The 24,024-nt window shown below is 40.1% G+C and overlaps 1 protein-coding gene across 1 annotated transcript in view; it reads left to right on the forward strand.

Annotated features, from left to right (window-relative positions):
- Positions 1-24,024, forward strand: part of sntg2 (syntrophin, gamma 2) — a 53,960-nt gene that overhangs the window by 23,369 nt on the left and 6,567 nt on the right. The window contains exons 9-14 of the mRNA XM_028394930.1: positions 3,817-3,941; positions 9,335-9,464; positions 10,617-10,655; positions 12,071-12,187; positions 16,897-16,968; positions 17,184-17,393. Coding sequence (XP_028250731.1) covers positions 3,817-3,941; positions 9,335-9,464; positions 10,617-10,655; positions 12,071-12,187; positions 16,897-16,968; positions 17,184-17,393 — 693 coding nt within the window. The remainder of the gene's footprint in view (positions 1-3,816; positions 3,942-9,334; positions 9,465-10,616; positions 10,656-12,070; positions 12,188-16,896; positions 16,969-17,183; positions 17,394-24,024) is intronic.

A 24,024-nucleotide genomic window follows, 5' to 3' on the forward strand; every position in this document is an offset into this window, starting at 1 on the left:
ATGAAGGAAAGTAGGACAAACCAAAACTTTATTTTCCCCCAAAAAAGGCAAAAAATGACATTTCATTCCACTAAGTAACTCTGCATCATATGAAATAGTCTGAAATGGAAAGGCTCAGTAAGCCTGTTGAAATAGTTGTACAGCTTTAGAAGTCTCTGTGTAGCAGAAAAGAAAAACTGTTCGTTTTAATTCTACCAGCTGAGGATGTTGTAAGAAAAGTTACATCTGCACTACTAAAATAAATTACTAGTACAATACTGGACAAAATTACTAGATCATCATTTAGGCTATAGATAACTTAACTTGGCATCATGAAGAGTGACCAATATATCTATTAATTAAAAGCGTATGAACTGAATTCATATTCACACATTGTAAAGGTTGAAGTACATTACAGGCATATAACCTTCCCCACCAGACTGAACCCTGTGTTGTAACTTGTTGGCTTCTTTCAGTTTATTGTTTTAGTTTAGCAGTGCAGCTTTTGGTGAACTCTCATTGAGCCGCGTGTGTATATTCAGCTAATAGGATGCTGTTTTCCTATTCCTTGGATAAGCCCTGCACAGTTAGCAACTTGTGGATTAGCATTGAGTATTTAGCACATGAATGCTACACATGCCAGAAAATGTTGCTGGACAGCAAAAAATATTATATTTATTTATGTTTATAATTATTAGAGTCTTTTGTTGAGCAGTCCTTGGTGCTCTTGCTAAATGTTGTCATGTAACATTCAGTGAATGGCAGCACTAAGACCAACCAAAGGAAAGAGCAATATACTCCAGAATCTTGGTAGGTATAAGCAGTGTGCTTGCCGTATATTTGGTTCACAAATTTTTGCCACTGTTTTTACGTTCAGGCTGGTGCAGTTCGCTTGCAGGAAATGTGAATTCCTCAGACCTGAGGAAGAATTTCTCTCTCTGCGCTCAACATTTCTTATTAATGCTCAACAATCACACAGGGAGAAATGATAGAGAAGCTGCAATTTCTCCACTGACAGCAGGCCCACTATACCCTGAATGCTGTGCACCCACAAGGGGCACGGTGGGGCTTAGGTGAGGTGCGGGATGCTCCTATTTTCTTGACAGAAAAGACATTGCTTTTTTTGAGGTTCATATCGCTCTCTATAGCTGTACGTTCAACCGTTGTAGCTGCAAGGCCAGCTGAGTTCACTGGGGGATGTCGAAACTCATTCTGGAAATGTAGGGAGAGAAATCAAATATGGTTCAACACAAAAATAAATAAGACATACCATGAGTTGAGTCAAATAATTGACCTTTCTTTCTGTTTTCTCTAATCTTTATCAGGTGGTGCTGTTAAAATGCACAGACGTTGATTAGTTAGTGGCATTTATGTATTTTTCCCTCAGACTTTGGGTCATAATGTGCATTTTCCCACTCGATTTTTCCACATGCGATACATTGTGCCCATATTAGCATGCTGACATAAAGCTGCATCAAAGGAGTGCCTTAGTGCCCACACGATTTGGCAACAACCTTCTTGTGCAGGGAATTAGAGCTGACTGAGCTTTGTCTTCAGTAGGATCTCTTGTCACTGAAGTGACAAACACACTTCACCCTGGACCATTTCACCTCATTCATTCATTTATTTGCTTCCAAATAATTCGATCTTGGTTCTCGCCATCTCTGAAACCTTTGTATCTGTGAAGGAGTTTCCTGACTGATGTAAAGACCAGCGGTGTGGCTTTAGTTCCTGTTTTCCCAGCTCTGGAGCAGAGGCAGGTGCTTTGTCAGTGTAATCCACTCTGACAGCCTGAGAGTTTTCCATATCCTGCCACCTCACCTACTCTCTGCACAGCTCCACTCGAGAGTTAACTAAAACATGTTGTTCTAGGTTGACATAATTGGAGCAAAGGACGATAATTTCTTTAGAAATGCAGTAATGACTGGTGAGGGGGATGACAGGGGTTCGGCCTGCGACATGTAGCTCAGTGGTGAGGTGCGACTCACTTTGCAAAGGTAGGCACTTTTTCTACGCTGTTCAATCTCGACTGTAACACAGTCCACCCAGAGGCTATTTGAATGCTCCGGTAATATGTTCAGCCACTCTGAACTCGGGGGAAGGCAGGTGATTTTTGGGCTCTTGTGTGTCACGCACACACCTTCCCGCACTATGTGTGTAATGATAAAGGGGCTACATCAGATTATTTGGAGGAGTTTTGGGATTTTTGTGCTGACAGATAATCTTTAGCTCCAGGAATGATTCACTGTTTGATGTTCACTGAGCTTCACTCATTTGATCCCTAAGCTTGTAACTCATTAGATAATGTGTAATGCATCTGTTCTTCATTAAGTGTTGTGTGATTTGCATTTAAATGTAGCACACTTTCTGCTATCAAAGCTTTTGTCAACATATTGTGCTTCAGGACCTTTAGGATGAACGCAGTGCATCAGACTCCGAAGCTTTAGTGAACTTTCAGTTTAAGCAACATGTCCTCACATGGGTGGCAGAATATACATATTTCTAAAACATAACTTCAGATATGTATTTATATTATATATTGATATGTGTTAGTCTTGTTTAGGATCAGGTGAGAGAAGGGAAAATATTGTGTTGAACACACTCTTACACATGTGGCACAGGGATCTGCACTTGGCCTACATTTGTTGTCTGTGTACATCCGGCAGCATAGATCACTGCTTTGCCATCTGATGTATTGTATTGCAGTGTTGTATGACACAAGTGTGAACATGTGAATGTTTGTATCTCATAATCTTTGAGGCTTGAATAGCACCACACAGTCTAGATTGAATTTACTGAAATGTACCATTTTTCTTGGGTAAAGACTTACATTTAGTGCACTATTGGTTATTAGATGCTGCAGTCCATTATCCTGAACCTCACTGCAGAAAGCTCCAGCTCTACCTTCAAATCCCCCAGCAGCAGCAACCCCCCCCCCCAAACAATGAGGCAGAGTAGTCTTTCAGAATGCAGAAACAAACATTGAAGGAATTAAACTTGCATGAGAAAGAATTCAATGTTTTTTTCTTTTTTGCAACAGTATGAAAGTAGTATTGACATTTTAGTCATCATGACAAGACTTTATTCTTTGTAGAGAATTGTACACAACAATCAGACATCATTTTGTTTCGATTGCATAAGGCCTTCAAACTGCTGTCAAGAAAAAAACTTTAACACAAAGTAAGTTGGAATGTGGGGTGGTGCACATACAGACCGAGCCAGACCTCCCGCTCCTGTTCTGAGCTCAATCTAATATAAAGAATGAAGAATTGACCCTTACAGTGATGGTGGTTTGCTTTGCAGTGATTTCTGACATAATTTAGAATCTCACTTTTTCATCTTTGCTGTTGCCACTAGCCAGGCACCTTTAGGAAGCTATTTGAGCTTTTTGCTTAACCTCACTGCTTCCTGTGAGAAGTACCTGTGTGTGTTGGAGCCATTTTTGTAACAACTTTTATTTTAAACAGTAGTTCTGCATACTAAACAACCCCAAACGTCTAGTTTCTGGTTCCTAGAGGCAAATCTGTCACTCCAAAATTTAGTGCATTTAGTTTAATTGTAAAGTTGGTGATAAGTTGCCCTTATCAAAATGCTGTTGGATGATAAGAGACATAAGAAGACTGGTGTAAAGATGTAAAGAATTTGAGAATGTTGAAGTTTAGGGCATCTCTGTATCAACATCCATGCATAGAAGCAATTAACCCAGGTTACAAAAGGAACTTCTTTGTGCATGTAAATGGTGCCAGGCATCCATCCAGGCCACATCCTCGATGATCAAAAGCACTTTGGGGCGAGAGAAGCAGGAAGCTCATTGCGTTGTTCATGTATTCCACACAGGCTCCATCACCCCCTTCGCCCTCAGCTAATGAACCAAAGTATGAGAAGCGCTGGCTGGATGCCGTCTGCCTGCCCTTGTTGATGGCCAGAGTCTCCAGATACAAAGCTGGCACAGATAAATTAAGGTAAGGGTAATCCAGCATGATATAATTCACCTCCAAGGTGCACAGTTCACTGATCACAGTTGTTGGCTTTGCGAGCATTTTCATTTAGGCAGGAGGATGTTAATGCCAATATCTATGCACAGGCATAAACGGCTTAAAAGGTCACTGCAGCTGTGAGGCTGTGGCTCGGAAGGTGAGAACACTGGTCGAACTTGTAAATGCTTTTGATTATTGTGCCTGTCCTTTTGCTATTGATTTTCTTGTGTACTGTAATTTCAAACCTGTTTTTCTTCAGAAGCTTTTTCAATCAGCATTTTTCCATCAGCACCACCACACAGCAGGACAAAATGGAACGATGAGGAATTTGTTGTTGGACGTAGTTTAATGTTTGGCACTTATAACCTAAAGAAAGCACATAAGTTAAATCACATTCACTTTACCTAGACTTCATCAGCCATTTTTTTCAGCTTATTTGTACATTTGTTTTTATAATATAAATATAATTATCTGCTTTGGGTTTAGGTCTAATGGCCAAAAACAGCTCCTCACAATATATCTTAAGGTAATTTCCCACTGAATAGAATAGAGATGTAACTGGTGCTTACATGTTTGAATTGCACAAGTGTCTTCTTCATTTAAGTCAAACTAAACTAGGTCTGCAATATTTACATGAGATGTCAAGCAGAGGACTGAAAAATCGAGCTTAAATGAGCAGCTGCTGCAGAAAGTGTTTAAATATACAAATGCTACAAGTTTAATACCATCATTTTAAGTATTTGTGCAGATGCTTGAACAGGAAGCTCAATGAAACATGCCATTTCTTCCATTCTTATTGCTTTTTATTCAATTGTAAATTATTCACCTCCATTACTCTTTCTTATCATTTCTACACTCATGCTGCAGTCTTTTAGTCTTCAGGGTGTGTCAAGCTGCAGAATTTGTAAAAAATAATAATAAATGGCAGGTACTTAAAAATATATATAAATGACAAAGCTCAGAGTTATCTGCACAGTTAATTAAAATGTTTATTAAAAGTGTTTATTGGACACCACATTGGGTATTATCTCAATTCAAGCCCAAAGCAGCTGCCAGTGATAAGGAAGTTGCTGTACTGAGTTGTTTAAGTTCTTGCCAGGTTGAAGGTGGTCAGCTCAGAGCATAGTAACATCAGAATGTAATTGTGTGTAGGTTCGTTTGGGTCAAACATTTGTGCTGTTTAGGCTTTCTGTGGCACCGCAACATATTTCACACGTGTGTTACATTTTTTTTTCATTACTTTTAATTACCTATGCTGTCAGCTGACTATGTACCATCAGCTTTTTCAGCTGTTTATTACTTCTAGCTCCAGATACACTTTATAATACACTAACAGACAGTGCTGCACTAATGTTTGGCAGTTTATTTTCACCAAAATCTTTGCAGATTAAAAGAAATTCATCTTGACTGATTAAAATAAAAACATATACAGCCTCCATCAAAATAAAGCAGCAGCTTTACATCACTAGCTGCTCTTTACTGCTTAGATTGTATTAGGTTCAATCACAGACACTAATTCAGTCTAATTTGTTCTAATCAATAGTTTAATAACTGCTAAGTGTGAGCAAAATTATAATTATTGTGTAGATTTTAAGCCTAACATCCAACTAATGCTAAATCAGAAATCACAGAGTTCAGCCAAAGCGGGAAAAAGCCCCTAAGGCAAAGAGCTCACTCATCAATATGAGAGTTTACTTTCCAAAACATGGCCGACATGGGCATGTATGAATGCATAAACATCACATGGATGTTAATAGAGATGAGAATGAGGCAGCTGTTTCTGTTAAAGAAATTCAACATTATTGTTTGTTCTGTAATCTGTAACTGTTAGAGCACCAACATAATGATTTCATTGATGAATGCAGCATAAACGTGTGCTTGTTTAGAAACCAGAGGATTTTAGTGATTTCAAAGCCCAGATCCTGTTTTAATTTTCCAGAAAGCAGTAAAGCATACAAATGTTTTTAATGCTACAATCATAAAAATTGGCTTACATGTCTCATTAGACTTTGATTGCAAATGGAAAAAATCTCAACAGATGCAAATGATGAATCTATTGACAGGGGCATATTTATTCATACTGCAAATAGGATTTGGTTTGTGTTAAAAATGACTGCGATACCCTTTTATTGAAGGTTTTATTCACTGCATGTCAGATCCATTGGCGCTACTCTTAATGCAGTAAGTTAAATATTTCCTATATTTCCAATGATTTGTATTACTTGAGCTCAGCTAAAGCACCAATGTTTAGATGTTTAAGCTCCTCTGCGTAGAAGGACATATAGAGTCTCCACCAGCTGAAGAGGGAAGGCTCTCAGTGACCTTTGAACATCACCTAGGTGCTTCTCTGTCCTTGGCAATAAATTTGATCTGTGTAATTTATCAGCCCTAATGTTAAATCATATAACAAAATATGATCGCTCACCGCTCATCGCCTGGGAATTCATGGTTGTTCAGGTTGGCCAGTTTTCTCCTTCTCTCCAGTTTCAGCACTGTGAGCTTCCATTAGTCTTGATGCAGCATGTTCTCATCCAATGTTGATATGAACTCTGCAGCCCATGCTGTTGTCTCGAAGGTTATGTTCCACGTTCTAGTAGCTTGTTAGTACATAATCTCTCGGTGGGAATAGCTTGCTTTAAATCCGTTAAAAAAAAAAACATACAGTACAAGGCCACATGGAGAGCTGACAGTGAAGCATGCAGTGAGCAGAGCTTGTTTCTTTCTTTTGCACACATTTTTCCAACTTGTCTGAGGTGTCAGAGCTGCTCCTCATTCTGACAGTGAGGCGTTCTTTGGCTTTTTGTTTGTGCCGTCAGATCGGATACACTCGATCGTGTCATTTGCATGAGGTATTATCCATCAGTTTCTCTACGTGTAATGAGACCCTGTTGATTTGATGTAATCAGCTGAGCCTGTCAGCAGCAATTCATTGATGTAACGTAAAGTTGTTTTTCTTTCTTTCAAAGCAACATGCTTAAGCTACTGTAGTGTTTAAGTCTCACTAAATTTAATTACAGAAATGACTTGGACTGTTTTTCTTGCCACATCAGGGATCTTTTCTTCAGGGATACCTAGCTTGTTTATCCACACTATTCACTAGGTTTGTAAATCCATGCCCTTGTAGTTGGTGTATAGTAAAATAATAATTGAATGGCTATCCTCGAATAAGCAGTGCCAAAACATCTTAAGGATTGTAATTAAAAGAACATGAAATAACACTTTAACGATGCAGTCGTATATTCTGATTCAAGCTGTGAGTTTGATCAGTGTCATGGCTCCAACGTTGAACTTACATCTATGCTTTTCTTGGAAGAAAATCAAAAGCAAACACGTTTCCCTCATTTACTATGCTGAAGACGAAATGCCCCAAAGACTGCCCATTTCCTTGCTCCACTAATCAGTAGCTATGGCACATTTTCCCCCTCATTGCTGTTTGTACTACACTGTAACTAATAGCTGGATTGCCTTTAAAAAAAATCTCATTGTATATTCTTCATGTATTATCCTGTGTGTTGGCTGGGTGATACATCCATGCTCTGTCTCGGTGGATTTATTACTGCCCAGTCAGCAAGGCAAGGCACAATAATGTGTGCCGTTGGGAACGGCACGGATGTATGAAAGAATCACACTCTCCCAGAGATCCTATCTCTCAGTGAGGATTTCTGTCCTGCTCAGTGAAGGTGGAAGGGCTTCAGCAGCTCCTCCTGACAGGGGTTGTGTTCTCCTGACATTGATCTGCCAGCTGTCCATTCCTTTGATTAATCTCTGCATTTGTAGCCCTTCATTCAGGGCACATTCGTCCCCCCCCCCCCCCCCCCCCCCCCCACACCACACACACATTACTGCACAGCCTCAGAGATTTCACATGAATTGAAAGTGGTCTAATTGATACTATTTTCATCTCATGCCATGTCATCAGTTGCTCTTTTTATCTTTGCAGTGCTCACTGAAAGACAAGAGGAGATTTTTCTGTTTGGTGCATTTTCATTAGCGATTAATTTGCCCTTAAACAACTCGTACAGCGTAACGATGGGTCAAGCACACTGGCACAGAAAGAATTCGCTCCGTTGTTAAATCAAAAAATGGCATTTAAGTCCAGTCAAAAGCACCTCTGGAGAGTCACTGGGTCAGTACACAGGCAGCGGAACATAAGATTTTAACAAGCCTATTGCAGATACAGTATGAAAGTCATGCTCACCAGAGGATTTGTTAAGAATGCTGACTTTGTAACATCTAACCTCAAGAAGCTGCTGTGTGTGTGAAGAAGAACTGTTTAGTTTACCAGTTGTCTTTCCCTCTTTCACACTGTGCTTTGGAAGTTTATCAGGCTTCACCTCACGTATACCTCCACAACATCTCCCCGCTGCTGCTGCTGCTCAACGTTTCTCCAGCTTTTTAGCAATTTTCCCTAATGTTGCAGCTTCTCCACTGCATGAGATTGCATAAGCGTCACGTATGCCTGCTTCAGTGTTTAGTAGTTTGCTCTCGATAACTCTCCCCAAAGCTAAAAAGTGGCGGCGATGTGCAGACATGCTGAAATGAAATGTCAGAAAGTATCACATTTTTCTGATGAGTGTGATCCCTCTTAGATGACCTCATCAACACCCCATCAGCAGAGAAATCTAATTGTGTTTGAAAGGCAACACACTTAACCTCAAGACACTCTGAGAGGATGACAGATATAATATATATATATACTATAGATATATATTGATGGGTACAGATTTTACAGCCTCCTGTAGTGCATTTTGTCATTTCTTTGACATCATGCTGGGTGTTCTTCTCAGATGAATTCTTTTCATAGACACACTAGATACAGTCTAGTGTAGAGTAGGCCTAGGTTTTTATTGTGGGTTTGACAGTGAAATTGACAGTCTAGTGTCTAGATTGAGGTCTGTGTTTGACCAGTGGGTGGTCTGGTAATCATAGTGTGGCTCATTGTACTCAAAGAGTTTTTTTTCTTACCCAAATCCACCTGACCCAACTGCTAACCATGCTGTCTCTGACAAACCAGCAGGGAACGGGCTGGATACTAAATTTATATTTACACCTATTTTAACTCTCCTAGGAAGTGTGTCAGTGTATTTGTTTCCAAAAAATGTATGTTGTATGTATGTGTACTCCTTACTAAAACACAAGGCCTCTGTCAGTGCCTCTGTTTATTTACTTGCCTCCAGCATTAAGCCCTTGTAACCTTCACAAATATAAACATCATTGATTAGCTCACTTCCTGTGGGGTCTGTCTCCTATAGATATGAATAACATCTCTTGAAAGCTGCTCTGCTGTATATTATGGAGCGGCAGAAGCAAGGAGCTGTGATATTGCCTTCAATCTTGTGCTCTGATTCTGTCTAATTCTGACCTCTACGCTCCTCCAGGTCCAACTGTTTTGAAGTCTTTGCCTTGGATGGAGCCAACAACAATATTCTTCAATTTTGCACTGCAGCAGAAAGCACAGACTGGCTCCAAGCAATATCTACAAATATCAATGATTTGACACAGGAGAATGTAAGTGCATTTCTAAACATTAGACTCAGTAGAGTCTTATATAGGTGAGAAGGAAACCTGTGATTTGATCTCGAATTATTATTATTATACATATGTGTGTGTTTGGGCGGTTGTTGTAAGTTTTTAATTGGTTGATGAAATATTTAAGAAGCTCTAAATTTATTTTAGAGAATAATTTTATAAGAATTCAGCTAGAAAGTTATTTTCCTCTTTGATCTTTTAACACTAATAACACAAACACTAAAACTTGTAATGCCGCTTGTTTTGCCCACAGTTGTATTTTTTTTTTCCTTCACACCCATTAACGTGGTTTTAATAAACCCTTCCTGACAAGGACTCATTGACTCACAGTGGCACCTCTCCCCCCTCTGCTGACAAAAAAAGAGCCTCTCTTATACCTAATTAATGACTGCTAAGTAGTCATTCGGCATGTGCTCTTCTCTCTCTCTCTCTCATTTCCTCCTATTTCACTTTGATTATCGCACTGATGATGCGAAGCATTTTTTGGTGAGGATGCAGACGTACTGTACGCCCATGCTCGTCGATTGAGCAGCTGCCTTTTTTAAAAAGTGTGATTAATTCATGCCTGCATCACCTAATTACGGACGTGGAGTATGATTGCTAAATGGCCAATCAGGATGTAATTGTGTGGCGCGCTTTGGGAGAGAGCGGAACTTTTGTTTTAATGACCTACAACCTTTAAATAGACTTTGTTACTCCCTTGGGGTCCCTCGTGAGTTTTTCATGTGGATGAGTGTCATCTGGCATGGTGGAGGATTATTTAATGAAAAAAAGGGCATCTTCATCACCGTTGGTGTCTAATAATTCATATTTCAGGTGACAATGAGCCCTCTGAATGAAGCCGAGCTGGAACAAGCGAGCGCCACGCTGTGTGTGTGATATGCCGACACACCAGGTGTACTTTCAGTGTGAAAAATTTTTGCAGTAGTTTGCAACATTTTTCTGACGGAGTGATAACCTCAAAGAGAAACACCTAGGCTTCCCTCTGACTGTGCTGCACAAGCTTTGATCGATCGCTGATCTTAACACTGGTTGTTGCATCTTCATGGCATGCTGATGGCACATTTCAACTGATTGAAATGAATTTTAAGACATTGATAACATATATTTTTTCTGTCATTTCCTGTGTAGATAAAGATTGTCAACAAATACTGCTCCTCGGATGATCAGGTATGCTGACACTGGCCTCACCGGATGTCGAGTTGTGTAATCAGAGTAACCCCATTAAGTCATTTCTGACAGGTCACCAGGTGATAGTAAAGATAACAGAGATGGGCTAAAACCTAGAAGTGCTCTGTTTCAATTAACCACTCAAATAACATCTAATGAATTTACAAATTCTTTGTAAGTCTAACGACTGTGGGTAAGTGCTGCTCTGAAAAACAGAACTTATAGCTTCAAGACCTTTTTTCACCCCATAACCCTGCAAAATCCATGAATTACAGAATGTAGTTCATCCTAGTGATCGCTCATCTATTCGGTGTGCCTGGATGGAGATGTAAGGACTCTGACCTTTTTTGCAGCATAAGCCATATACTAATGTGTCGCAGGGCTAACATCGAGAGCCAGACAATCACCTACGGCTAATTTAGAGTCTATAGAGTGTTAATTAACCTTAACATGCTCATCTTTGGTATGTGGGAGGAAGCCTTACACAGAGCAAACCTACAAAGTTAAGGGGAGAAGATGCAAACTCCACACAGATTCAAACCACAATCCTTGTGGCTGTGAGGTGCTTAACACTGCAGCACCATGTCTCCAAAACTATCCAAATTTGCAAAACAAATAATCAGCTCACAGCCTGGAACAAAACTGCTTTAGTCTTTATAGAGAATGTCCATATGCAAATCAGCTTTCAGTTTATTTTTTTGCATACAAATTACCCATTTAAAATGTATTAAGGTTATAGCTATGCATAATTAAATGCATGGCGACTTTGAGTCACAGGTAAATCAGCCTCCCTAGCTGCCCAGTTCTCACCCATGGCCTTAGGTTCACTATGAGGAGCAGTGGCTTAGGAAGTAAAGAGGTACCTGCGAACAATTTCAGCTGGCGCAGCACTGTGTCTGTGGTCCAGTATGCCAGTTACATGAAGTATTTTCTTTAGAAACATTTTGGGGGAAATTCTCATCACTGTAAGTGTTGAACCAGAATACATTTATGAGGTGACAGGAGAGAGTGAGGACACAGAAGTTGATGGACATTGTTAACCACAGGATTTAGGAGAGTGCAGCAGATGAAGCAGTGCAAACCAGTGTGTGCAGCACTTGTATGGATGTCTCTGTGCTTTCCTCTGCTGAGACGAGAGCAGAGAAACACCCCAAGTCAATCTGGTGTAGATCAAAGGTAAATTGTTGCAGTGCAGCTGAGACTGCAGCACCACTGTACTGAGGAGTATCTTTTTAAATGTATCACTTCCAAGTAGCATCACTGTTAGATTTAATTCATTTCAAGTAAGAGTGCCTGTTCTGTTGACTGATCCAGAATAGATGTTTGTATTGTATATTGTGCATAATGTGTATTTTTTTGTCCCCTTTTTTCTGTTGACAAACGGTTAAATGGTGTAAATGTCATCCTCCCTGCAGATTGTTCACATGGGCTGGGCATGTGAAAGCACCGAGGGCAGCTCCGCTGGTCGAGCTTCAGCATTCAAGTTCCTGGCACTGAGAGGACCGTATTTTTATATCTTCAGAAGTCCCCCGGTAATTAGTCTCTCATCCTTTTTCCTCTTTTCATAGAGTTAAAAAACAAAACAAACAAAAATGAAAGAAATACAAATAAAAGGGTTTAATGCTGCATTAAGCTCTTTTGAAATCTAAAGCATGTCCCTCTGGCCCTCGCTCTCAAAAATCATGTCCAGGTGATTAATTAGCGCTGTGGCCTCAGCGCAGCGTGAGAACGGCTCAGGCCCTTTTTGAATTTTTGTCCATAAAAAGTGTGGTGATTTTCTGCTGCGGCTCACTGATCTGTGACTGTACCTCGATGTGCTTCATGTTATGTGTTTTTGAAGCGAGTTGGCAGCATCTATAAAATACTGTATGCTTCACTTGTAATTGAATAAGAGAAGACAGGCATGCAGCGACTGCTGATGAATTGTTGATTATTGTTGTGATGGAGGCTGACTATCAAGTGACAGTGAAGCGATCTGTGCGGCTGACTACAATCTGGTATGTTAGTTGGTTTGTCCTGCTTGTGCAGTGATGTTTTAGGGTTAGGGTCAAGTCACACTGGAGAGGATATGACCAGATATTACCAGATCAAGAAAACATGAACTCAGCGTTTTAATAACTATTTATGCACATTTTCAAACACACAGATGAAAAACACTGTTATTATAACCTTATCTTAAAGTGTGGAGCAGCCAATCTGTCTTTCTTTTCCACACTGTTGGGCACTCATGGGCCAGACATGAGTGCTTTATCAGTGTGTAGTAAACACTGGATTAAAGTGCTATATAAATGCAGCAATTTACCACATTTATGCATTTAGTTGATAATGTTTACTGTGCATTAGTGTTTGTAATTTATCACTGACAGATAATAGAATTATCTACAGTTGTTTATTATTCACACATGTAAAATACAATTACAAAGATTTCTTCCAAGAAATGAACCAGGGAATAGTTATAGGAGAGAGATTTTACCTACTGTACATGAGTTGATATGTCTTATGGATAATAGTCTCTCTTTGGATCACAATATTTAGTCTTTACATTTGACTAATAGGACTCAGAGATACCATCTAATGTGGTTACCTGATTTACATCAGGAAACTGCCATGTTTATTTCAGGTTCAGTATGCAGCAGCCTGAAACATGTCAAAAGTGCCTCATTTAGGACTCAGTGGATAGTCAGATTATGACATGTTCAGTCTCACTTGGCCTTCTTTTGATTAGTATAAGCTGCACGTTGGGAAGAAGAAAGAATGGATAACTCACAGGTGTTTCATGAGAGGTTGAATCATCAGTAACACCTTTTTATAAGGACAAACTATCAACTTGTGGTGATAAGTGACTGCCGGAAGGTGATAGGTGAAAGGTATTCGTGCTTGTGTGCTTCCAGTGTAGTATCTCCTGGAACATTAGACTGTATGAGGAAAAACAGAAGAAAACTGTTTAAAGTGGCACAGCTATGATTTCTGAATATTTTTCATTGAGTCTATTGTGCACTCAATTAAAAGTGTTATTCAAGCTTGAGATGTGTCATAACACTTTGCACCCATTAATAGTGTATATGTGGTTTGGCAGATTTCCAGTGCCAGTAATGACAGACAGGCTGAGACATCACACCTATAAGTGCAAACACTCCAGGATTCACTTTAAATATGGCAGCTCTTGGCTCTGTTAGTGGTAGCTGTGATAAGAAAATACTGACATCTGGGCAGCTTTGACACAGAATGTTCTTGTCTTGAGCAGATCTGATCTTAGGAACATCTTTGTCATCCTACATTTCCTGAAGGGTAGTCTATGTTTTCCCTTAAACTGCTATAAACCCTGACTGTACAGTGAATCCAGTATCTTTCAGCCACTGATCCCAAAGGAGGATTCAGAGAAGTGGAAGTTACTTCTTTCTTTCAGCCCTTGTTGAAGTGGAATAAATTCCTGCTTGTGGGAATTCATCCATCTATCTTGCGTGCTTGGGAAGCCCTAGGAAGAGCTTTTTGACTAATTCTAAGAAATGAAAGTGTGAAGTGTCATTCTGTTTCAAAACAGAGGAAGTTGTCTTGATAGAATATTCTCACAGATCTTCATCCCTTCCTTTATAAACCGCTCTGTGATGGCCATCAAACTGCGGTTTATGAAGTGCTTTCTTCTGCAGAAGAAACCTGGAGCTATAGCAGATGGTTGCGTTGCACGTCAGCAGCAGGATTCTTGTCGAATTCATGAGATCTGGAGCTCACACATCATGCCAGCCTCCAGGAGGATATTCATTTGTGGCCAAACAGCAGTAGTTTGGACTGTCAGTGTACTACGAGAAACTGTGGTTGTGGTTTCTGACACTAGTTTATATTGCCGCTCTTTCCATGACGTATATTGCTTTGTCTTGCTTGGATAATGTGGATGATTTTAGGTCTGAGGTGAACATGGATTAGGTTTCAAGTCTGCTCCAGCATGACCCACATAGCACTGCTGTTCTGTAGCAAATTACACGGCTGTCCAAACAGCGCATGTTGGCAATTCCCTCTCTGCAGTACACTGATGCTGTGTGGTAAGATTAGTGATGGTCACTCAGGCTGTTTGTTGCCATAGGAGGGACAGGAAACAGTCTTTTTTTCAGCAGAGATTCTCAAACATGACGTGTTGATACCATCAAACAGACCTTTCTGAGTTGTCGTTCATTCTGCCCCAAGCATCACAACAGTGACAGAGAAGCATTGTAGGTGATGACGGCTTATGGATCTTAGTCGTGAGTGTTGCATACAAAGACTTCCCAACTTTAGTTTGTTGTTCTTCATTGCTCCACTGGTTAACACAAGGGAAAGACCTTAATGAACCACGTATGAGTCAAACAAAGTTCTTGAAATGCTGCTGGAAATGTCACTGAAGTCTCCTTTACAAGGAATGTGCCACAGGCTAAGAACTTTCCCGATGTAGAGACTCAAGTCTCAAGTTGAAGTAAAAGGGGGAAAAAAACAAACTTTTTGCGCCTTCAGTGGTGCTTTAATGAAAAGAAAAATAACTACTGTCTGGGAGCAGGTAGAAGCTACACCATTACATTACCTGAATGCAGAACAGAAGCAGCTGTGCTTGATACTCTACTAATTAAATGGAACTGACAAGTTGTTGGCGAATAAAGTCATCAGTAATTTTAATGAATTGTCATAAAGGATGTATAGTCATTGAGGTTTGTTACCAAGAACTGAGGGCATTATGCAGCTGCTGGGTTGTGAAATGCCACATGTGTCCTCTGGCTTTTGTTGAAATATGGTAGTAGCCAATATCCCTGAGGTGAAGAGAGGGCTTGAATATGCAACTGGAGTGCATTGGTGCATGTGTCTTAGTAACACAGAGCCTGGAAAAACAGAATCTACTCAGTGGTCTCTTGTCAGTCTCACTTAGTATGTGGCAAAAAGTCAGCGGTGAAAACTGCCATCATTCATTTTGACCTCAGCCCCTAAAGTAAAAATACCCAGAGTCTGTGTCTAGAAATGAAGTGTGGCTTATTTTACTAGATAAAGCTGGTGTTATATATTCTCTCAATAATTCCCACTCAAATCCTTGTGTTATTGTGCGTCAACATTTCCTGGCCCGCTCTGCTCTCTGGTTCACTTTATTTCCCAAACAGCTGGGCGTTGTAGTTATTAGCAAATGTTACTCAAACAGAAGTAAATCATTGTGTTTGTCGGGGGATTATTTTCAGCTGTGGATTAATACACATTTGGCACATCAGTGAGTATGGACAGGACTGTTACATGCATAATAATGAAGTAGCATGCCAACCCAGTTTTAAAGTATTGGTTCATTAATGTGGTGTTTTTGGACAGAGTTGGAGCTGAATGGCACAGCTTTAACGCTTTTAAGCTTTATCAGGCTTTTGTACAATACAGGACAATACTAATGCTGTGCTGAAAAGAAGTCAAGAAAATGGCTGCTGCTGTTTAGATTTGACTGGGTCCAGCATCAATTATTGTATATTAACTCTTTCATCCACAGGTAAACAGCAGAAACATTACTGTGATGTCATTGTTTGATAGTGTTGGATGTTAATGTTATTCAGACATGTAGTATTTAAGCGTATATTTGACATGTTTATATGTATAAAAAATAGTGACTGCCCATATAAGGTACTCAGGTAGTGCTCTTGCAACCTCACTGTCATTCATATGCTGTGTTCCACATGCACCAGGTGTAGACAGCCATAGTCACCTCTGTAGGTCTCTGTATCTCTCTCTCTCTCTTCTCTCTCTCTTCTCTCTCTCTCTCTCATGATAGCCACACTGACCGGACATAGTCAACAGGGACAGCTGCTTTTCACCCTGAAACACTTTTTACTTGCACAATTTTCCCTGCCTGAAACTTCTAAATAGAAATGGATTAACTTTAATTGTTGCTGTTTTCTTTTTTTCTTCATTTCTGCTGACATATTTGTTGAATTCTTGTGTTGAAGTGCCACAGTTAACCATGACGGTGAGCCTGTGTGTCCAATATCTGAACAGGAACGGGAAATTGAAATCCAGCCATCAGTCATTTTATACACACCATGCTTTTCTCACTGCAGCATGTCAAAATGTGTCCGGGTGTCACATTTTACACTGTAATTTACATGAATAAAAACAATTATTGGAATTTGAATGATTGATGATTCAAGTTTTTTTCCTTCGTCTGTCTTTAGGGATGTCTCTTTGCAGCTACTCTCAGTTGCTTGGTGTAGTCTTTGAATGCATCTCACACACCTTGATGTTCATTTCTCAGATCAGCGCCGCCAACTGGGGACAAGCTGAAACAACATATAACCTCTATGAGGTTCTTTTCAAGGTTCACAAGGTATGTAAAAAGGAGGATGCTGTGTACATCAAATTTAGATCACTACTGTTTTATCCAGGTATGCATGGCTGCTCTTTTTGAGCAGACAGTACAGCATTACAAGGAGCCTACTAAACTGGATATGCAGTTTTTTAATTTTACCCAGTGACTTAAGCATTAGAGGCAGCAAATCCTTTCCTTCCTTAACATGTAATAATTAAAAATTTGTGTTACAGCTGTGGATGGCAGAGGACTGCTGGCTGCAGGCAAGGCTCTACTTGGGGCTGGAGCATTCGCCTGAGCAGCAGGACAATGAGTCTCTGTGCTTCAGTATTCTGGTCGGCCACGGCCAGAGCCACACCTTCAGGGTAGAGCTGGCCACTGACTTGGCTATCTGGGAGAAGTCCTTCCAAAGAGCTGTCTTCTTGGAAGTGCAGCGAATACGAGTGAGTATTTCTACTTATATTGCACATGTTTCTGAAGGAAGGAGGAAGCCTCTCTGCTTTTTCCCCAGAGTTCATAAAGTAGGAAAGGTCTCTCCCCTGACCTCAAAGTGGGAATGTGAAGCATTTGATGTTTGTGGAATTAAGACACTGCACTGCTTTGTTAGCTTTTAGTTGTTTTTTTTCACAACCAGGAGGCAGATAAATACCATCAGCAACCTTTGATGACAGCTAATATGTTCTCTGCGGAATACAAACATGACAAAGGCTTAACATGGAACACTGTAAGCCTTTTATGTTTTTGCACTGAGCTGCATTCAGCTGAAGGCCCGTGTTATTCTCTGCCATCATGTGAGTCCAGCTTTTTTTGTGAGTTTACAAGACTTTACACGGCCACTGAAGCACAGTATTTTATGCTATCTCACTTGAGGGGCTATTTCTAACCATTTCTAAGCACCTGCTGCTATGTTGTTGTTCTCTCTTTGCTTCATCAGAGGGCAGCTGTTTGGTTTTGAGTGTGTGATGCTGGCTAACCAAAGCCTGCTGTGAGGCACTCTTCATATTTAAAGTGGTGTCACTGAATACTGAACCCTGATTCACAGTAGGAAACTGCTATCTCAGGTCAGGCTTGAGTACATAAACATGGCAGATGGGCTGATATATGTTTGTGTTGCACTGAATACATTTTAGACAGTGCAGGCTGCGTGTGCAGAATGTTTTCGGTTCCATTTTCAGGCACTTTATCACACTTGCAGTTTATTTCTCTGATTACTGATACACTGCACTGAGAAGAATATCCATTCAGTAACATTAATTTGTACTGCTGCAGCCAGAAGCGTCATCCATTTATTGATGCAATGATCTAAAGTCGCTATCTGTAAGGTTTTATTGCATTATTTAATTTCATAAATATTTTTACAAAGACAGCTATTACGAAATGCACTGATGCTACAGAGTTGACATTTTATAGACGGCAGCGTTAGCTGAGCCACTCTATTCTAACAAAAAAAAACATATTTCTATACATGGGTTATGAAAGTAGAGCATCCCATGAGTGGCTTGACTGACACGCTGCCTTAAATGTGTCCAAATGACATTGGATTTGCAGCATAGCCTCCCACAGCAACCTGATGACACTTCTCCTTCAGCATTTCACAGAAAATACCAACAACACAACAACTCTCCACCACCTGAATTCTGAGAACAAATAATACAAAAGCTACAGAACAACAAGTAGCTGTAAAAAGGGAGGGTCAGTGTAAGGTTGCACTCCTTTGACTCCTTTCTTTCCTGTTTGGGGGACTCGGAACATGTAAGAATGGCAAATATAAATCTAACTATGTCTGACACATCTGCCAGGGAGGAAACAGAACTGATGGCACTTATCCTCTCCACACATGCAAGTAATGTGAGGATTATTTTCCGCGCTGGTTCTTTGGACATTTTTTGCGAAAGAAAAACTGACTCAGATGTAATGTATTTATCTTAGGCCCCATTCCAACTTTTAGAGAGGAATTGAATCCTTTAGCAAACTCTTTAGGCTTCACTCGTGGCTTACAGCAGTAGTGTTACACATGGGGTAGGGTTCACTGATAAATTTGAAATATTTGTTATGTGTTAAACATGACAGGGTTCGCCCAAACATCCCTTCATCCAGGCAGATCTGTCTCTGAAGTGTGTAAATGACTGACTCTCTGCTCAACAGTGTAACATACATAAAAATCATAAAACCCGAATGTACACTAATTTGTAGATAATGCAATAGTCATCAAAAAACATTTTTTTTCATCAGCCACTCTTAAAGTCATTTAAATCAATGTAAGGCCTTGAGACCAATGATTCAACATAAAGGTGTACCATGGGAGTCACATTAAATAAATCAGGAGATCAGCCTTTTATCCCTCAGATAATCAGAAGAATCTGGGATATTTTTATATCAAAGCTAGATTTGCAGAAATCGGTGCATGCCTTCATCCGCAGCAGATTAGACTGCTGCAGTGGACTTTATTCAGGTCTGCCTGAGCCGGGAACAAAACTGCCTCAGCTGATCCAGAACGCTTCAGCTGGAGTCTGAACAGAGACTAAAGAAAGGCTGAACATGTCACACCAGTTCTAGTGCTCTTACTGTTAAACATCCCTGCTGCTTGTCCATAAATCACTGAAGGGTTTACTTGGATACCCAAAGGACTTCATGTGTGAGCAGTCCTCACATTTGCCATCAAAACATTCGAACCTACTGACAAGAACATGACGTTCTTCTGTTACCACACTCACATTTTTAGACCTAAACTGCCCCTTTCAACCAATTTAATGCTTCAGCAGTGAGATGTGTTTTCTGTTGATACATTATAGCGCCTGTGCTGTTTTTATTAATTCCATTTAAAACAGAAAGGCTAGTCAGCACTCAGTTTTCCATAAATGTTAATGTTACTTTAAATGCGTTTAGCATGAGGAACCTAAAGAACTAGTTCTCACATCAATGAGCCATTAAATTGCCTCTTAACCAAATATGTGTAGAAATTAAAGCTCTTCTAGAAGAGAGTGCCTTGTTAAGCAGTTCTTTGTAGCTGCTGTGTCATGTCCGTCAAAGAGAGTACAGGCTTTATTTATCTCTTTTTGTTTCTTTTTTTCTATTTTTGCTATATTTTAATTACTAACATCACCTTGCTTCTACTAACCTTCACCTTGCTTTCTAACTGCTTGGTACCTGTTGGACCAGTAATGCATTCAGAAAGTGAACAGAAGGACTGTAGCTGTTCATTTTTTTGCCAGTTTTGTGCATCACTTCATCAGCTAATTGCTCACCTTCATATATATTCATCACCTCTTGACAGAAGAACTCTGGAATTTAACTCTTGTGTTTTCTGCCTGATCCTTACTGCTCTGAAGCCTTGTCTGGTTTTGGGTGATCACTGTGTCTGCCTCTACTCATTGCTACAGGAAGTTTTAAAAATGTTGGAGAACTTTGTGACTTTTTCTTTCTTTGTTCTGCGCTGTTTCCCTGTGTGTAGTATGTCCTCTTAAAGCTCTGTCTAGCTTGGATCTTTTGTTATCTCTGTGCAAAGAACTGCACCACACACTCAGATCGCACTGAAAGAATGCATTATCAACAACTTTAAGTCTGGATAACAGACAGCTTCATGTGCCCCTCATTGATTTAGGCTTTCTTCAGCACTGTTTGAATCTCTTTAGAGACCCTCAATTCTTGTATATTTTCTGTCTTATACAACAATGATAAGAGCAGATTTAAGCCTCCCGCTGTAAATAAGCATCATTCAAAGCATAGATGTACAGTAGGGTTCCTTGCTTTTTATCCAGGTCTCTGCTGCAGGCCTGCCCATTCCCACTCCTGTGACCTCGCATCACACCTATCCTTCAAAAGCTTCACTTCCTGTGCCCACAATGTCTAATTTAAAGTGCTTCTTTTTCCTCATAAAGCCTTCCATGACAGACCTCCCCCTCATACTAAACCAATCTGCTTCACTCCTTCTCAAAACCCTGTATATTTGCATCATGGATAGACTTTACTCCAGAGTCTGCAGGGATTGACTTGTTTTTAGAGTCAGCCTCAAGTGGCCTTTAAAGGAACTGCAGTGTTTTTTTGCACCTTTTATGTTGGCTTTCCTGCCCGAGTCCATAACTGCCTCCTCATGCTTACTCCCCAAACACATCAGAGACTGCACTGATGTTTTATTGTACCATTGTACCATAGGCATTTTCTTTGATTCATGTTAAGCATCTGAAACCCTCTCTCTATATATAAAAGGTAGGCCATTTATTTTTTATTACTGAAGTGCAACATAGATCATCTGCAGTATCATGAGTTTGAGCTCAAAAAGCTTCTACATTGCTGTGATCACACATTGTATTCAGTGAATTTAGAAGGTATGCCACATGTCAGGTCAGACTCTTCATGAAATGGCCAGCGGTACCTTTATTTAATTTTACCCCATTCTCACCCTTTCATCCTAAAAGTGCGGCCAACCAAAGATAAAGGCTTAAAAAAATGCAATGAAGCCTGAGGGCTTTGGTGCTCGGGACCCTTAAGTAGGGACATTTATAAATATTACAAAAGCCGAGCACCTGTCAGAAGATATTTGAATCACGCGCAGATTGAAATCCTTTCCGGGTCAATGTGGGAACCAGATATAATTAAATGACTTAGACTGTAAGTGGGTATTACAGCAAGCAGCAGCATCTTTGACTCCGGCACAGGATACAGGCATAACGATCAATCTGAAAGTCTTAGGGTCGCCTTTATAATCCATTTATGTTAGGATGGCTCATGTGGTCACTGAAAGTTTAGAGTCATAATTCCACCAGAGTTACATGTTCCTGCTAATTCACTGCTTTCTGACTCCTAAGCCTAAATAACTATTCTTATGTAATAATGAGACCTGTACAGTAACTCACATCTCTTCAGTGTTCCCTGTTTAAAGAGTCACATTCTTATGTCTTTCATGTAGAATTCAGACATTAGGTGCCACAGTCAGAGGCTGCTTCCATCACATTTGTTCTCTAAAACAAAAAACTCTAAACTCTAAAAAACTCTAAATATTTATGTTCATTACACTTTGGTTGTTTTTCAATTAGGGAAAAAAACTTTTGGGAATTTTTGCTGTACTCAAGACTTTCAGAGACAACAGAACACAAGCTCATAGATCATATCTCAGTATCACATATTTCTTTCCTACTGTGCTAGGATGTGAGTGAATGTATTCATTTTATTTTCATTTATTTAACTCTCCAATTTAAGTCAAAGCAATGCCTGTTCCTAAAATCATCTATAGATCTTAAATTGAAACAATTTCTTCATTTCAAGGGGAAAGATTCAAGATCCCACAAAATATGAAATGTACAGTGTGAAACTCCTGGAGTTTGAATAAACCTAAACCATGTGAAAAACTTTCCCAGAGTCTGTGGGTGCCAGGTTAGAAAATAATTACTATGATTATTTACACTGCAGCTCCTAGCACCTTAAATCTGTTCTCAGGATTACATGCTATACTCTTTGTTCTACGCCGTGCCTCAAACAAAACTATCAGCTCTTGGGCATTTCGTCCAAAACTGCTATTACGTGGACAAACCACACACACACACACACAAAGATGTGATTTCTGCTTTTTGTAAGTATTTCAAAGCAGGATGTTTCTGTATTACAAGAGACCAGGCTTAAAGAATGTGGACCAAATTAGCAGTTTGGCAAAGCTCTGAGCTGCACATGCAGTAATGCTGCTCTCCTAAGCTTTTCAGAGAGAAGCATCTGGACCTGTCTTCAATAGGCTGGATGGATTCAGTGGAGGACTTGGTTCACTGCTCATAGAATCAGACGCCATAAACACACTGTAATGAGATACAAAGGAGGGATACTAATAGGAATGAATGTCTTCGTCATATATTCAGCATGTACTAGAAGCAAATCATCACATTTATAAACCATTACTGCCCTGACTCAATATTTAAAGTGCCAGTCCTCACATGTATGATTAGCATGAGTGAAAACCGTGTTGATTTAAAAACACTTCACCTGCGACCACCAGTGTGCTGTCACTGTAACAAGGAGGATTACTGAAGAAAATATTTAATTCATGTGTTTGATTCTGCCGCTACAGTTAGAAAATCAGAGCACACTGAGCTCATGCAAGGCTCTGTGGGCACTGCACTATTCAAACAGGGCATGCTGTAATTACTCTAAGCACTGTGCATGGCAAAAAAAATGATCTGCTAACAAAGCAGCCAAGGACGAAACACAGAGTGGCTCATTTAGAGCTGTGAATTCTGATTGTATGAATGAGCCATTTACTGTACTTTATCAGACACAGACACACACAAGAAAGCCTTTATCAACCTGCAAATTTTATTATAAATATTTTCTATATTACTCATGCACATACAGCTGCCCTCACAGCTGCTTTTATAATGGAATTCTACTGGCGATCCTGTCGATGATGTGGACTGTTTAAAAATGCTTTTCAAGGTCTCGTGGAGTCAGCACAGCTTTCTTTTCACAATGAAAGCAGCATAACATGAACGATGCAAAGATCATGCAGAGATGAGATTTATCTGCAGGGTGGATGAAGTTTGGAGATCCGAGAGGCGGTCAGGGTAGAGACGCTACTTCTCCAAACTGAAAGGGAGCCAGATGAGGTGTACCTTTTAGAAGTTTATCTGACATCTGGACAGTGACTACAATGCCATTCCAGGAGCTGCATGAGAGATTACATCTCCTGGCTGTGTCTGAGAGTGGCTGAGATACCCTAGGAGGAGTTGGGGGAAGGTGCTGGGGAGAGACTGGTCTGGATGTTTCTGCTGCCCCAGTTGTTACCACAACCCTCATAGATTAAGTGGTTTAGAAAATGGATTGGTTAGTCATGCTAGACACATTGTTGATCTGTTAGAAAGGTTCCCTGCTCTTGTTGACATAAGTGTCTGTGACAGACACATCACTACATTCATAGAATTTAGCACAAGGGGGGCATGCAGTATTACTCTTAGTCTTCTATCATGTATGTGGACTCTCCTTATCAAGGACTCCTTATATCAGAAGGATTATAGCAGCAGTGCTTAGCTCATCACACGGTCAAGTACATCCTCATGTGCTGGAGACACCGCATGTAGCTGGCACTAGAAACGG

The sequence above is a fragment of the Parambassis ranga genome, chromosome 22 (genome assembly GCF_900634625.1).
Source record: "Parambassis ranga chromosome 22, fParRan2.1, whole genome shotgun sequence".
In the NCBI taxonomy this organism is placed as follows: domain Eukaryota; kingdom Metazoa; phylum Chordata; class Actinopteri; family Ambassidae; genus Parambassis; species Parambassis ranga.